Source organism: Chelonoidis abingdonii, chromosome 5, assembly GCF_003597395.2.
Source record: "Chelonoidis abingdonii isolate Lonesome George chromosome 5, CheloAbing_2.0, whole genome shotgun sequence".
Classification (NCBI taxonomy): domain Eukaryota; kingdom Metazoa; phylum Chordata; order Testudines; family Testudinidae; genus Chelonoidis; species Chelonoidis abingdonii.
Window position 1 is genome coordinate 71619719 of NC_133773.1, and position 16994 is coordinate 71636712.

General features: G+C 39.0%; 1 protein-coding gene across 1 annotated transcript in view; it reads right to left on the bottom strand.

Moving 5' to 3' along the window:
* Positions 1-16994, bottom strand: part of DDX60 (DExD/H-box helicase 60) — a 78933-nt gene that overhangs the window by 41503 nt on the left and 20436 nt on the right. The window contains exons 11-18 of the mRNA XM_075066361.1: positions 15716-15831; positions 13922-14085; positions 10654-10900; positions 6595-6761; positions 4595-4810; positions 3077-3226; positions 2466-2585; positions 1153-1248 (exon numbers count right to left, since the gene is read on the bottom strand). Of these exons, the coding sequence (XP_074922462.1) occupies positions 1153-1248; positions 2466-2585; positions 3077-3226; positions 4595-4810; positions 6595-6761; positions 10654-10900; positions 13922-14085; positions 15716-15831 (1276 nt within the window). The remainder of the gene's footprint in view (positions 1-1152; positions 1249-2465; positions 2586-3076; positions 3227-4594; positions 4811-6594; positions 6762-10653; positions 10901-13921; positions 14086-15715; positions 15832-16994) is intronic.

Consider the following 16994-nt stretch of genomic DNA (forward strand, 5'->3'; position numbering starts at 1 on the left):
TGCTAGCATATATATACCTGCCCCTGGAAATTTCCACTACCTGCGTCTGATGAAGTGGATATTCACCCACGAAAGCTCATGCTCCAAAATGTCTGTTAGTCTATAAGGTGCCACAGGATTCTCTGCTGATTCAAAGAAAGATTCTTTACTCTGGACTGTTTGGATTCTAACTGTAGAATAACTGAATGAGAAGACAGAGATCCCTAAAGTTATTCTGGGTAGCCTCTTGGGGTAGCCGAGAGGCTTTGGGAAACTGGCAAATTACTGCATCTCTGCTGCAATTTGCACTGACAAACTGTGACTTACTTGCTAATATATTTTCTCTGCTTTAAGCTCTCAGTACCTCTCATTTTCTTTTCTTAGCTAATAAACCTATAGTTAGTTTGCTATGGAATTGGCTGCCACCAAACTGCCAGAATTGTCTTTGGTGTCAGACCTGGAGTACCAATTGATTTGGGGTAAGTGGCTGGTCTTCCAGGACTGGGAGAAACCTGACGCAGTATGATTTGTGGTTAAAGTGACCATTATCAGAAATCCCAGTTTGTCTGGATAGCAAGATAGACTGGAGAGTCTAAGGGGGGACTGTCTGTGACTCCATGGTAAGACTGGTATAGTGATCCAGGAATTCACATTTATTACTGATTTGGTGAAATCTGCTTATAGAACATACCACCAGTTTTGAGGTGTCTGCCCTTGTTTTCTGACAGTCTGCCCTGAAGTAGGCACTCACAGTTGTGAGCCACTCCAGATAGCATGATACAGCGTGCTCCTGATTCCCCTGTGAGTAGAACCCTAGTCCATATGAAAGAAGATAGCTCAATATTGCACTTAAAAACATCCCTCATAACTGAATCGCAAATGGCATTTGCTTTAGACATGGAGAGAAAAAAATTCCGGTGCTTCAGACCAGCTAAGAATTGCCATGAACAGGAGACTTTAAAAAAATGAGTGAGGGTGATAGTACCAAAAGAAAAAAGTACACAGACAGCTAACTAAGTGTCATTGGAAGAGGAAGTGGCCCTTGGTTTTTTTGTTTTTTTTTTAAATAGAATATGTGCATATAAACATGCCAAACTCACTTAGCTCCTGACATTTTAATTAAATGTCCTTTAATAATTCCAATAGAAGCAAAGAAAGACAGTAGAAATCTACCTCATCAAATATAACATATCTGATCCTTTTGGCCCATTGCTGGCGGTGAGGTGACAGCAGCAGGATTTCTAAGCATTGAGGCACCGTCACTAGTACCTGAAAAAATGTTTGCAGCCCATTAGTTTGAAACCTGCTGACAAATGACATTATTATAAGACATAGTTTTTATAATGTAAATAAACATTTTTTATTTTCAGTGAATAACAGCTTGAGGTGGCTGATTCCTCAAAGATTGAGAATCTGGGTATGTCCAAGATAAGCATCCAAAATTTCAGATAATCTAAATATTAGCCAAACTAGCCAAACCATTATAAATCTTATTCACTTTCTTCTTAAGTTCTTCTTCTAATAGATTTCTCACCAAAAAAGACAATACTCACCTGCTACAGGGGTAACTTAACACTTAGGGGCCAAAAAGCTCCAGATTGCAGAGTACACAGTCCCATAGTACAAATTGCCATTCTTGAACACTATATTAATCTTCTCTAACAAGAACCAAAATTCAATTACTCTTTTGTGCCAGGAATGAATTACTACGTTTAGAAAGTAAGCTAACCTGGTGATGACACTTAATACACTTATATTTTAAATACAAGACATAGATTTAGTTTAGAAAATAGTTCAAGATCCCAGAGTCTGCAGCTGGTAGGAGGAGATCCATAGACAGCCAAAGCAGGGTTGGCTGTAGTGCAGGGAGGAAATAAAATGGGACCCAGCTGGTACCCCCTCTTCCCCCAGCATCCTCCTAGATCCAGAACTGTGCAGGGGATACAAACACACCCATTTTGGGAAATTAGAGCCCAGGTGCCACCTTCCCTTCCTCTTGGGGAAAAACTGCAGAGAGGAACCTATTAGAGATTCCAGTTGGTAGAAGCAGCTGCAGAAATAGGAGTACTAAATTAAGCTGCTTATCTGCTTTATTCCTTGAGAGAGAGATGAAACTGAGAACATACTTGTTAAAAAAAAGGACTGGATGGTTTTCAGGATCGTTAACTTCAGTGTATATTATTACCCACTGATCTAGAAAACTGACAAGTAAGCAACCCAGTTTGTTGTACACACAAGATCTATCATCGCTATTGGAACTTCATGTAAAATGAAGTGAGATTCAAACATCAGGAAAGGTCTGTTTGTGAAGATTTCTACAATATTAGAATTTTCTTCTGTTATATTCTGATGTCTTTGGAAGTTCATAGTTTAAAAAATAGTACCATGATGAACTTTCTGAGATGCAATCTACCAGAAGTTCAAACTTTGCTATTTAAATAAAGAAATGTATCATATAATAACAAATCCGAAATAACAGAGTATACCTGACAGTTCAGAGCATCATGGCGGAAATCTCTCGTGAAAACACCACATACTACCATGCCATCGGGCAGTGTTTTGTTAAATCGATTATAAACAGTTGCCCACACTTGGTTAACAAGAGCCTGATGATTAAAGAAAAGCAACACATCAGTAACATGTCAACACAATTTAGACAGCTAAGAAAATAAAAATTATAAACAGGCTATTTCACCATTATATTACTCCAAGTTTATGTCAGTGTAAATACATTAAAGTCAATCCTGAATACAAATTACAGTGAATATTTATTACCAAGTTTTATAATAGACGCAGACACAGCATGTGCAATAAAACTGCAAACATCATACTAAAAATCGTGTCAGGAGTAAGAAAACGAGACAATATCAAATAAGCTAAATTCTGCTGTCCTTGTGTAGGCAAAGAGTTCACTAATTTCAACATTGAATAAAAGCTTAAGGTTTTAACTCACTTGGGCTAGATCCTCAGGAGGTGTGAAACACTAACTCCAGTAAAGTCAATGTAGTTGAGGTTTTGAGGATTTGACTGAAATATGTTTTATTTTGCTGTAAATCACTTTTCATTAGACTATGCCTTGTATGCATTTAAGCCATACCTTTGTTGGAGCAACATACACAACCACCCCCTCGTTACTTTCTTTCAGGATTTTCTCCATGCAGTAGTAGGAGGCATATGTTTTCCCTGATGAGGTAGGGGCTACAATCACTGCAGATTCATTATTATCTACAATGTCAAGAAGTTCTCGCTGCAGATAAAAAGTGACATGGATTGTATGTCAAGACAATATCTTTTTTGTACAGTTATGATACAATTAAACCCATTTCAGTTCACCAGCACACAATCATCTTTTTTCTTTACCACTTCATAATTCTAAGCTGCCCTGCTATAGAAAAAACATTTCACTCCAGTGCTTTCTTCTCTAAGGCCACGCTTCCAAATAGACCTCTGTCTCATCCCAATAGGGACCTTCTCCTCCTCAACAAACTCCACCTGCTCCATACCCAAAGAGTCTTGTGGAGAGATAACAGAGTAGGACTTAGAATTACAGGCAAGGACCATATGGTCATGTCTTGCTTCTCAGTATTGGACCTTCTTTGGGTGCATGGAGAGACTAGTGAAAAGTTGGAGTAGCATGCTCGTTGCTGTTGTGACTTCCCCTCCAGATGGTGAGATTCTGGAATGTCAGTCTTGCCTCAGATGACTTGTAGTCCCAAAAGGAGAGGCTCCTTGGCCTTACTATTGATTCTTATGGGGTATTAAGTTTGCTTACTCTGCCTTATGGCACCTCTCTTCAAAGCATTTGGAAAATCAGATGCAAGGCTGACTTTGAAGCCCTCCAACTCAGTCCAGTTAAGTTTGAATTGGGTCATCATTAATGAACATCAACTTGGAAAAAAAATCTTGCTTAAGCCAGCAATTTTAAAAGTATTATTTATTTTCCATAGCATAGGGGCTGTTAGTCTATAACCCCCCAAAACATAAACATTCAGACACATAAAACCACTTTCAAGGAACCTGATGAGATCTTATCTGGGTCAATTTTTTTAAGACCCTGTGTCACCAGTTTATGGAAAATTCAATGTAAAATCCCGATATACATAAATAATAGGTAACTCTGTCACAAAAAAAGCAAGCAAACAAAAATACAACATTTATTCATCAGCAAATCAAAAATAAACTCAGATTTATGGATAAATTTCATGATCTCCACTTTCTCCTCTACCAATCTACAAACAGACGAGGTAATTACAATAAACTTTCCTTTTCTAGAACTGGACTGGAGATCAAACAGCTTATTCTGAAATCTAAATCTGGATTTAAAAAAGTTATTTGAAAGTTAATCAAGAAGAAAACTATTTCAAATATGAAAGTTTATATTTTATAGAAGGTCTGTATATTTATATAAGCTATTCTCCTAGCAGAACCCTCCCACCAACTGTAGGTGAAAATTGAGGTTCCTGAAAATTAAGTTTCCCAAATCAGCTTTTCAAAGAGGCTGTGAACAGCTGTAGAATTTTCTGTTACATTTTAATATTGGCTCTTCTAACAATGATTACCTATGAAAACAGTAATATGAAAACAGTAGGTCAAATTTCACAGTATACGGTATTACCTGCCATGTATCAGGAATAAAATGCTGGATCCTGGGATCTCGATCTGTTCTCTCTTCTCGTAACAGGCAATGACCCATGTACTGTAGCTGAAACCGAGCTGCTCCCATGCCAACAGCATATTTAGAAATCTTTGCTTTCGTCTCTTTTCTGTCATCCATGCCAACAGCATATTTAGAAATCTTTGCTTTCGTCTCTTTTCTGTCATCCTCTGGAATCTGTAAATATTTAGAATTTTTGACGCAGCTTGTTTGTTTATAGTATCATAATTAATTTTTTTATTACATCTAGCTATTTATTTCCTACAATCAAGAAAATGATTTATTTAAAATATGTTAAGTTTTCTTGTTCCAATTAAGCATCAAAGTACTATGGTTTCACAACAGCAAGAAGTTAAGAAATCTGCAGGTGATGGCAGGATCAGGACCTTAAACAATAGCATTAAGAAGCCTCGAAACTCCTCTGGCCATTGTTTGGTGTTGAAGAGTAATGAAGTTTGGTAATGAAGAGTTCAGGAGGTGGTAAAAAATAGTGCTGAATGCAAGAGGCACCCAGCACCACACAGGAACAAGTCGTTACTCAGACAATACATGGGATAACAGTCTAGATGTAGCAGTGATGTTCCAGATATTATAACATGGAACCAAGGTTAAAAAATTTAAATTATAATAGTTTCTAAATTTTGTTTTAAAGGTTTAACTTGTTTCTTATAAAATGTTCCTCCCCTTCTTACTCCTCCTTTTCTAGCCTTTAGTTTTATTACAGAGGGAGCCCGTAGCAAGTCCTATATTTAGGTGGCCTAACATTTCCCTTTATAAAAGATTCTTGTGACAGTTTCTTTGAGAATCTCTAACACCTGCATTGTTTGTGGTAGGCTTTGATATTATTATATATATTATAGGGTGAGCTATTAAAGAGAAAAAGTGCTTTTTCTTGCCCATTAAGTTTCATTCATCTTTTACTGAGATATAATGTGTTAAAAATCACCATTTCCCTTTTCTCATTTTTGTTGCTCAGGAAAATTTTGTCAGCCTGCCAGAATAATAACTAAACATGAACATTCTAAGGTGGGGTAGCCACTAAAGCATCTGAGTGCTGCTGGAGCAGCTGTTGGAGATGAAGAGAGACAGGCTGCACTGCTCCTTCGAGACCTAGCATGTAGCCCGCCTACATACCACCTGGTAGGGAATGTAGGGGGAGAGGAAACACAAACTGAGCTGTCTCACCTATAACCCCCTAGTCCTAGCCCCTGACTCTTGCAGTCCATCCTCTCTGAAGGTAGGAACTGGGGCAAGAGCTTCTCCCACTCCTGGGTAGAGGAGGGAATGAGAGAGAGAAAGATATCAGGCTGAGCTCCCGCCATGATCACTCCTGGAACCAGAGATCCAATCTCTCTCTGAGATAACTGCCTTCTCCAACTGCCAGCTAATGTTATTCCTGTAGGTTAGGTGGTAGAAGTATGTTGCAATGCTGAAAGTTCAGAGTGTGAACTGATAATGCACAATGGTGTGCTTGTTCCAGTTGCACATAATTGAATTTGTTCTTACCTTTTTCTTTAAAAACACACTTAGGAAATAATATTTTAAAAATTAAACTGTGTTAAAACAACATTATGCAGGTGGCAAAATAGCACTTGAAAGTAGGAAATGACAGATATACAGCTGCTTGTGCGATCTTAATTTGGCCCTATTGTTCATACATTGCACAATGTAGCCTCTACATGATCACGTATTTTTTTTCCCACGGGGCCTCTGCCTTAGTTAGTTGCACAAGATATACATACAATGGGGGCCAAAATAAAATTGTATAGGCAATCATAAATCAGGTATCTCCTATATTTCAAGTGCTTGACTTTGCAATCTAAATAATTTTCTTTTAACATAGTTTTTTTTGTATGCAACTGTAGATATTTTGAAAAAAAAATACAAATCGTATGAAAAAAACTATAGCAGAGATTAAGTTATATGCATGTAGAATAGTACATTTGTTATACAGACATTACCTGGGAAGATTCTAAAGTACATGCTAAATTGTCAAATCCAAAGTATCTAAGACATCTGACAATCTTTTGATAATCTGTCTTCTCCATTAAATCTTTATATTTTTCCAGCAGGGAATGAATTCTTCTCATTACTTCAACAGCTGCATTTATATCTTTCACTCTCTTTCCTTGAAAAATAAAATATTCAGCTATATTTATAATCTCATTAAGTATTTTTAATTTTAAAAATATTTTTTGTTCATTTGACAAGTGGTAGAACCCTCCACACAAGAGACAAATGTTCCTCACAGCTGCACAGGCTCTGTGCAAAGAGGGAAGGTCTCAGATCTTGGGCTCCAGCTTGTGCCCAAACATCAACACTACAATTTTTAGCTCCGCAGCCCAAGACCCGCAAGCCCGAGTCAGCTGACCCAGGTCAGTCCTAGGTGTGCTGCAGCTCTTTTATTGCAGTGTAGTTGTATCCTATGGGACCATGTCCAATTACTTTGATTTTAATGTCAGCTTGGAAAGCCCTGCATCAGCAAGCTCCCAATAAAAGCCATCAACATAAAACCTCATTGTAGAGATTTTCTGGGATGCAAAGGGATGAAAATGACTAGCCAAGAAGCAGTTCTACCAAGGGTTACTGTTGCAGACAGTTTATGATTTATTTTAATCCCAGGCTGTATGATGAGGGACACATCCAAAATAGTTCAGCTCTATGGACCTTCAGAACATGTTGTAAGACCCACCTCTTCCCACATTTTTATGCAAATATATGTGAACTGATGGCTGAGATTTGGGCATTGAGAGCTAGGATCTATGGCTAAAGTGTTTTCTTTTTTCAAGGGATCGACTCGGGGAGGAAACGACATTTATTTCTGTTTGTATTACTTGGCTTGTCTAGAGCTCTGGATAGGTGCATTTAAATGTTATGTATAAATCAAAATGCACAAAATAATAAATATGCTTGGATGCTTTACACATCAGCCTCCTTTCATGGCCAGTGCATGTAGATGGTGGTTTGGACTTTTTTTAAAATCCTTTTCTGTTTACACCTCATTGCCATTTTAGAACATGTGTATTGCTTTAAAAATATATTCTTCTGGTGTCCAGTTCTTGCATTAAATGACACACTGCAATATCAAATCCACCTATTTGGACCTTAGCTTCCACATCATGGGATGGGAGAATGGGAGCTGGAGAGTGGAGAACAGGGTTCTGACACTTTGGTTTGATGTTACCATAAACACGGGTGTTTCCCATGATGATCCTTTAAAAATTTTGGTATTTTTCCTTTTCTCCTGTCACTTACTACATCAGGGTTGCCAGCTCTCACAAACTGATCATGAAAATCATTGTTTGGGTCCTGGCTGCGTGTAGTTTCACAATGGCTTGAAAAGTTCCAGCCATCACACCATTTTTAAGAAGCAAGATGAGAGTGTTTGATTAGCGTAGTAAATGATATGCTAAACTACACGGCCAGATACCATGAGTTCTAGTCCCAGCTATTACACCGAAAATATTTCTGTACCTTTGCAATCCTTACTGTGAACCAAGGCTTTGTACGCTGTGTGGTTATTATCATTCATGCAGTAAACAGAAAAAGTAACAGAGATTGCACAAGAGCATTTCAGAGAGAGCTGGAATTAGAATCCAGGTTACTACTATATCACTACTACAAGTGACCCAGATCACTACTATATGATAGAGACAAAGCTCTTCTACTTTGCCACATAGTCTTTTAAAAGTGATATGCCAAATTAGGTGTTTGTCTAAACTGTCCCCCCATATTAAAGCAGTGTGTTCTCTGTCAGCCTTTAGCACAGGTGTTGGCAACCTTTCAGAAGTGGTGTGCTGAGTCTTCTTTTATTCACTGTAATTTAAGGTTACGCGTGCCAATAATACATTTTAACCTTTTTTAAAGGTCTCTTTCTATACATCTATAATATATAACTAAACTATTGTTGTATGTAAAGCAAGTAAGGTTTCAAAATGTTTAAGAAGCTTCATTTAAAATTAAATTAAAATGCAGAGCTCCCCCAGATTGGTGGCCAGGACCCAGGTAGTATGAGTGTCACTGAAAATCAGTTCACGTGCCGCCTTCGGCACCCGTGCCATAGGTTGCCTACCCCTGCTTTACCAGCTGCCTACATACACCTTTACCCTGATATAATGCTGTCCTCAGGAGCCAAAAAATCTTACCGTGTTATAGGTGAAACCGCATTATATCAAACTTGCTTTGATCCACCGGAGTGCACAGTCCCCCCTGCTCCCAGGAGCACTGCTTTACCACGTTATATTCAAATTTATGTTATATCAGGTTGTGTTATATCAAGGTAGAGGTTATTTAAATTTACTACTCGGCTATAGGGTACTAAGACAGTGGTTCTCAAGCTTTAATATGGTGACCCCTTTCAGATAGAAAGCCTCTGAATGTGACACCGCCCCCTTATAAATTAACACATTTTTATATATTTAACAGCATTATAAATTCTGGAGGCAAAGCAGGTTTCGGGGGAGGCTGACAGCTTGCAACCCCCCCATGTAATAACCTTGTGACCCCTAAGGGCTCCCCACTCCCAGTTTGAGAACCCCTCTGCTAAGCGACATGGTTCTTTAGGTCAAATTATAGTGGCTCCTGCTTTTTACTGAGGTCCCAGTATCAATCCCCACAGATGACATACACAGGAGTGGTGTTACATTTAGCTTTGTTGCCTGTAATTACTACATCACAATCTGCTCCCAAAACCAAGGAGAGAAACCAAAAATCTAGATGTTCAGTATTCTGTGTGGTCTTACAAAACTAGTAAGATATGTCTTGTGCCTCCCTGTTTGGGCTGGGCAATAGAGAGGATAACTTTATGTTAATTCTCACCAATTGCATCTATACCTGAAATGGAAGAGGTGTGGATGTGTGGGATCAAACTCTGTTGATGACAGTGAAAAACAATATACATGCTTGTATAAAAGTTAGTGTAAGGACCTACTGTACTTGTCAGAATGATTTTATATTGCAAAACATATTTAGAAGTGAATATGGAAGTTGTATTCATATTTGTTTTGCAGTTTGACCTGTGTTCTTTCTTCAGGAATTTAGAAGATTTCTTAGTTGGACTGTGTAATTTGCATGTACTGTAGTTGTATATGATTAGTTTTTTTATTTGTGTAATTCATCAATAATTAGGACTGATAGGTTCTTTATTATAGTATAAATTTACTTTGCCAGAGAGAGAGTGCCAAAATGTCTCTTTCTATGAATTACCTTAAAATGGAAAACTAATGGCAAAACCAAAGACTTTGTGGCTGATTTTCCCTTTGATTCTCAGACTCTGGCATAAGATATTCTAATATATATGCCATGAAATATTCCACTTTATAACACAGACCCCAAATATACAGATTGCTGTGAAAGTCAGCCTTGCTCTAGTTTGCATAAAAACAACAAGGAGTCCGGTGGCACCTTAAAGACTAACAGATTTATTTGGGCATAAGCTTTTGTGGGTAAAAACCTCACTTCTTCAGCTGCATCCCATGACAGCTTATTCCCAAATAAATCTGTGAGTCTTTAAGGTGCCACCAGACTCCTTGTTGTTTTTGTGGATACAGACTAACACGGCTACCCCGATTCTTTACTTTGCATAGAATTCCACAGACCTGACATGGTACACAAAACCTCAAAATTGATACAATTCCTTTGTGTCATTATCCGACTGGAAGCAGCAGCCAATTAATGATCCTTCGCCCTGTGTTACAAAACTAATTTAACAAAATCTGGAACACCTTGATTATGGAAAACTATTACAGTACACAAAAGAAACCAAAATGATGAGTTAAGATACCAATGGCAGGTACATACTCCCTGGATACTCCAGTTGCACATATTTCTTGTGCTGGAGGCAGGATCCTTTGCAATTCCCTCTCCTGAACATTTATACCAGCTAGCCATGTGCTCTTAAAATAAAAACCCAATAGCACTACAGCAGGTAAAGTTTATTAGGATTTTCTTCTGCAGTCTTGCTACAACTAAATGATGACTGCCAACCCCTCCAAAAAAGACCCAAGTATACTTTCACATACCTTGGTCTTTGCATTGTTCTATCCACACTTCAAAGCAAGTATTCAATCCTGCCATTTCTGCAGTATATTTCACAGAATTACTTTGACACTTCTTGAGAAAATCCTCTAGTTTTCTTATTCCTGAGTTACAATTCTCATGTATTAGTTTTTCAATGGCAAGAGCATCCCATTGTTTCTGTTCTTTTCTTTCCTCTTCAGCTTTCATTCTCTTTTGGTTTTCCTCAATAATTATTTCTGCTTTAGTCTTCTGCCAATAAAATAAATATACTACATACATAAAACGTTACACTTTTGTGAAATTTTAAAGAACAAATGCTAATGTCTTACAAATCATCTAATGTAACAAAGATTGATGTGTGAGCACCATTAAGTAACTCTGCTTAAAAATAGTTATTGCTCATTATTCACCTATAAATTGGCTTTTATATAAAACATCTTCAAAATAAATCAGTAGTCAGTGGACTAATGGAATTCCATGGCTTTTTATTCTGGTTACTCAATATATCTTGTGATATTGTCAATAACTTTATCTGATGGGTATTTTCTTCACATTATGTCACAATTATGATTTTTAAAGTTATTTTAACAGTTTATATACATGGATAAAAACTAGTGTTTCAGTTGCCTTGAACACCAAACACACTGCTTGATTCACAGCTGTTTTGTAATTTATGTACTTATTTATTTGTATTGCAATAGCATCTAGAGGCCCTAATCCTGGATTTGGAACCATATTTTTCTAGCCAGTGTATATATATGTATATAAAAGATGACCCCTGCCTTAAAAAATTTGCAATCTAAGCGTGTTTCCATTGAAGGAAAATGATTCTAATAGATCAGAATAGTAATATATTACATCCATTTTTCACAGGTGTAGAAAACTATGCAAGTTGCAAGGCAATAAAATCGCACCACTATTGCCATCTTCCAGGTGTAGACAACAAGATTACTCTTATGTGTAAAGTACTACTCAATGCAAAGATTGCAGATTCAGGCTCCAAAGTAGCAAGTCAGAGCAAAGAAGAGTAGTCAACATTTTTACTTTGCTGTCTCTGAACTGTATTTGATTACAAACTATGTCATTCATTTTTAGATATAAATTTACCTGCACTCATCACAATCTGAGTCTTAGTGCACTTTTTGTTACTGCAGAGATTATAAAACTAGGTCCTGTGAGTAATCTTGGCCCCAGTGAAGGCAATGGGAGTTTCTCTGCTGGCTTTGTGGAACCAGAATTTCACCTGAAGTTATTATTTAAAGATAAATGGGCTTAGTTCCACTGAAGTCAGTGCAGCTACATCTTAGTAAATGTTTGATTGTTTGGAAAGAAAAGACCAGTCTTTGTTCAATGCTGAAAATGTTGAATTCTATCTGCAGGCTGCACAAGTTCTTCATTGTAGGTAGGTATGCCTCACAGGCCTACTGACCACTAAATAAACATGTACAGAAGAGCACTCTAACACCTCGCCATATGACACCCTCCCCACCCCTGTGCCTGCGACTCTTTCCAACTCTGCTACTAAATATTTTTTAAAGCAATAGTATCTTATTCATTTATTTATTCATTCACATTTTTTGCCAGCATCTATCCAGAGCTAGGGTTGCCAACTTTCTATTTGCAACACCCTTGCCCTGCACCCACCGCAAGGCCCTGCCCCTTCTGTGATGCCCCACCCCTGCTCACTCCATCCCTCCTCCCTCCATCACTTATTCTCCCCCACCCTCGCTCATTTTCACCAGGCTGGGGCAGAGGTTGCAAGAGGTGGTAAGAGCTCCAGGTGGGGTTGTAGGCTCTGGGGTGGGCCTGGAGTTGAGGGATTTGGGGTACAGAGGCAGGGGTAGCGGTGTGAGAGGAGATGAGAGGTAAGAGGTGTGGTTCCTGGAAGCGGCCAGCATGTCCTTCTCCTAGGCCATTAAAAGTCTGGTTGGCTGCCCACAGCAGGACAGGCAGGGTGCCTGCCTGGCTCCTGGGAAAAGGCTGGCATCTCCCTCTGGCTCTAGGCATAGGGCACAGGGATGTCCACAGGGCTCCTCTGTGCTCTGCCCCTGCCTTGAGGTGCCACCCCCACAGCTCCCACTGGACATGGTTCCCGGCCAATGGGAGCTGTGGAGCTGGCACTCGGGGCAGGGGCAACATGCAGAGCCCCTGTGGACATCCCTACGCCTTGGAGCCAGCAGGAGATGCCAGCCTCTTCCCAAGAGCCAGGCAGGCACCTTGCCTGTCCTTCTGTGGGCAACCAGCCAGACTTTTAACGGCCTGGTCAGCAGTGCGGGGGTGTTCCATTCGAAAACCGGACAGCTGGCAACTCTATCCAGAGATCTACGAGCTTTACAATGTTTAGAGTAAAATCTACAACATACTAATACAATTCCAGTAACCCACTCATATCCCTTGGCTGTTCCAACCCATCTCCTCCCCAGTGTCCACTATCTACTACATTCACATTTTTTATATCAATATAGCCATCACTTCTTGTCCTGGTTGTGTGATTTAAATATTAATACTAATACTAATGTTCCCTATTGCGAGCACTTCTTGTGAGATAAATGTTAATCTGATTTGATTCTGAGGTCACCAATGGCTCTGTCTACCTACAGTTATAAACCTACACAGCCTTTTCAGAGAGCAGCAGGTTTTTTGCTGCCCCAACCAAAAAAAATTAAAAAATAAAAATAAAAATCTGGTGTGCTGAGTGCCGCCACCGAAGCAAAAGAAGGAAACAAAAAAGGAGTGCCACCGCCGAAGTGCCACCCCAAAAGGCCAGAATGCCGCCCCTTGAAAAGTGCTGCCCCAAGCACATGCTTGGAACACTGGTGCCTAAAGCTGGCCCTGATGACAGTGTAAAATAATCTCTTCAATAAAACAAAAATTGGTCTTCCTTTACCAATTATTGCCTTAGTCCCTTATCCTGCAGTGATCTTTACAAGGAGCAGGGATCTACCCAGAGAGCTCAATGCAGGATTGGGAAATCAGCAGCAAAGCTCGTACTGATTGCAGTGGGACCAAGATTGTGCCATTAATAAAATGGAAGGGTGAATGGAGAAATGAAGCAGGAGGGAACTCCTTCAGTAAGAAATGAGAGAAAATCTAGATGCCCTAATTACCGAAAAAATGGAAATTCCAAATCAGAACTCTTACAATGGCAGAAAAAGAATGGTAGAAATTCCTGTACTACATGGTTTAAAGCAAAATTAAAAAAATTACTATTGTGCAATATATGCATAAAACAAACATTCTGATCTTATGGAGATACTTCACAGATCTTACATGAATTTTTTTGCTGTTCTTCATGTCACAATAAGCCTTCTTTGGAGTATCCAATTGGGTTACAATTGTTTTTGAAATGTTGCCTTCCAGTGATGATCCATAAAAGCGTAGAAAAGACTGCAACTTTTGATTGTTTCGAAGGGCCCATGGATCTTTGTACATTGCTTCAAAATACACAAAGTATGTTACACACGCATGCTTTTCATAGCCCTCACTTCCTTGCCTACATACTGTCCTTCCTTTCAGTTTTTGCATTGTGAGGCATGAAGGCTTTATCTTCCCCTGCATTTCAGAGCAGCTGCAGGGCGACAATAAAGGTATGGGCCAAGTAAGAAGTACCAAGGCTCTTTTGTAATATCATGTTCGCCAATACAGGCCTATGATATCATCACTCTAAGTCACAGTTTGCCAACCTGTGGGTTGGGTGATTACAAGGAGTCCTCAGAAGGTTGTGAGTGGACAGACTCCCTCCTCTGAAGGTGCTTCAGGAGAATTCAGGAAGGAAACAGGCCAGTCCCAGGCTCAGGAGAGCTTGGGTGTGAAGCAGCAGCACTCATTGCTCTCTCCTCTCTCCCCAGCGAACTACAAGTCTGCTGTTGAGTGACGATCATAGAATTATAGGACTGGAAGGGACCTCAAGACATTTTCTTGTTCAGTCCCCTGCACTTATGGCAGGACTAAGTATTATCTAGACCATCCCTCACACGTGCTTGTCCAACCTACTGTTAAAAATCTCGAGTGACAGAGATTCCACAACCTCCCTGGGCTTAACTGCCCTGACAGTTAGCAAGTGTTTCCTAATGTCCAACCTAAACCTTGCTTGCTGCAATTTAAGCCCATTGTTTCCTGTCCTATACTTAGAGGTTAAGAAGCACAATTTTTCTCCTTCTTCCTTGTAACAGACTTTTATGTACTTGAAAACTGTTATCATGTCCCCTCTCAGTCTTCTCTTCTCCAGCCTAAACAAATCCAATTTATTCAATCTATCCTCATAGGTCATGTTTTCTAGACCTTTAATAATTTTTGTTACTGTTCTCTGGACTTCCTTCAATTTGTCCACATCTTTCCTGAAATGTAGCACCCAGAACTGGACACAATACTCCAGTGAGACCTCCTCTCCAGCACACTCATGCAAGGGCAGGCATAATTTAGCTTAAATCTTGATAAGCTCAGAATAATTATTCAGCATAACAGAAACAAAAAATGGAAGAAAAAGTGATATTATTAACATACTATGGAATTGTACTAAAGAACAGTGAATCAAAGTCTGCCCTACACAATGATGACCTTTTGTGAAAAAAATAATAAATCTTGTCCATCAACTATTGATTGCTTAGTATATGAAAAGGAAAACTGTTTAGCTGTTGCTTTATTTCTAATAGGTATAGTTTTGCGAAATGGCTACTTTTCACTTTTGCGAGTGTTCATTAACTATGGCATTGGTCCTGCAAACAATTACAGACATGTTTAACTTTAGGCATGTGAGTAGTCCTGCTAAAATAATCTCAGCAATTCCCATTATTTCTAAATGGAGAAAACATTATTCCAGACCCCAGTTGCTTTTTTATATTAATTATAGCTATTTGTATTACAATAGCACCTGTGTGTCCCAATCAGGGACGAGAATCCCATTGGGCTAGGTACTGCACACACCAAAAAGACTATCTCTACCCCAATACTCATTGTTTCATTAAATTAGTGCAACTTCTAAATCATTTTCTGAACCTATAGAACTACCCACACTGATAATACTTTAGCTTTTTCTGAATAGGGTTTATCTGAATAGGGTCTTACCTTGAGAACTGGACTTTGTTCTGTCATAATCATCACTGAGAAGCTTTCCTGAATGCCAGTGTCGAATTTCATCAAATTCTTTTTGTTTAACAAGGGAAGTAACAGCAGAGTCATCACTAACAAAAGACACAACATTGATAATGTATACTATTTATAATATAATTAATTATTTTCAAAAATAAAGGTTTTAAAATACATGTCACATCAGTAGGTTGTTGGCCTGATAGAACCTACATGGAATAATATAAAACTATGAAAATGCCATTGTAAATGTATAAAATATTTAGAGTCTGTACGTAAAATCCCAGCCCTGGTGAAGTTAAGGAAAAATTCCCAATATCTTCAGTGGGGCCAGGATTTCACTCTGTAGTTCCAATTAAGCAAAGATACATAACCATCTGCTTACTTTAATCAACACCTGAATACTTACCTTAGAAAACATTTGGGATGATGTCATATCCCTCTTATGTGTGAAATTCACTCCAGTGCCACAGTGCTACACAAATTGTTACACACAACCTAACTGGCTCTTTCCCATCCCAGGTGGTTTCAGGGTCTGTTTATATTTAGAAAATGTTCCCCTTGTTGCTAACTCTGATTTAAAAGAACTGATTTTTCTAGCAATGGGAGTCCAAGTATAGACATGATTTTGGCAGCTGACATGGTCTACGCTACCTTCTTGGGAGCAAGTCTAATTGACAAGCTAAGGCTCCCAGTTTGGTTCACACTGGCAATCCTATTTGGCACTCTTTGAACCCAGGCTGAATTCAGTGGGTGTCACGGGTGGTCAGAGATGTGGTTCTTTTCTGTATCAGTTGTTATATTGGACTCATCACTATAGTATCTGATCACCTTCCAGTGGTGTGTTAAGTGATGTGACTAACATTTGTCACTCTTGTTTTGTTCCCTCTCTCATGTGGTCTCCACTAGGGGAAATGTGTGTGTGCAATGTAGTGATTTGTTTTGGAAAGGTTTGGAGGGACATTGTTTGTTGTTTGGAGAGTTTTGAGGGGGTTAATGTACAGACTGCTATGTGTTTATAGCAGAGAAGGCAGTTCAAAGAAATGTGTCTTGTACTTGGAGTGGAAGGTGGTGAGGTTTCTGATGGTCCTTAGTTCCTGTGGAACTTCATTCCATAGTTTCAGTTCAGTCCCTGAGAAAGCTCCATCTTCTGCACAAACAAGCTGAACCCTTATCGTAGAAAGTTCCATTATGCCTCAGAGCAGAATTGTTGATCATGGTCTTCATTCCGGAGATTTTGGGTATGTGTTATAAACTG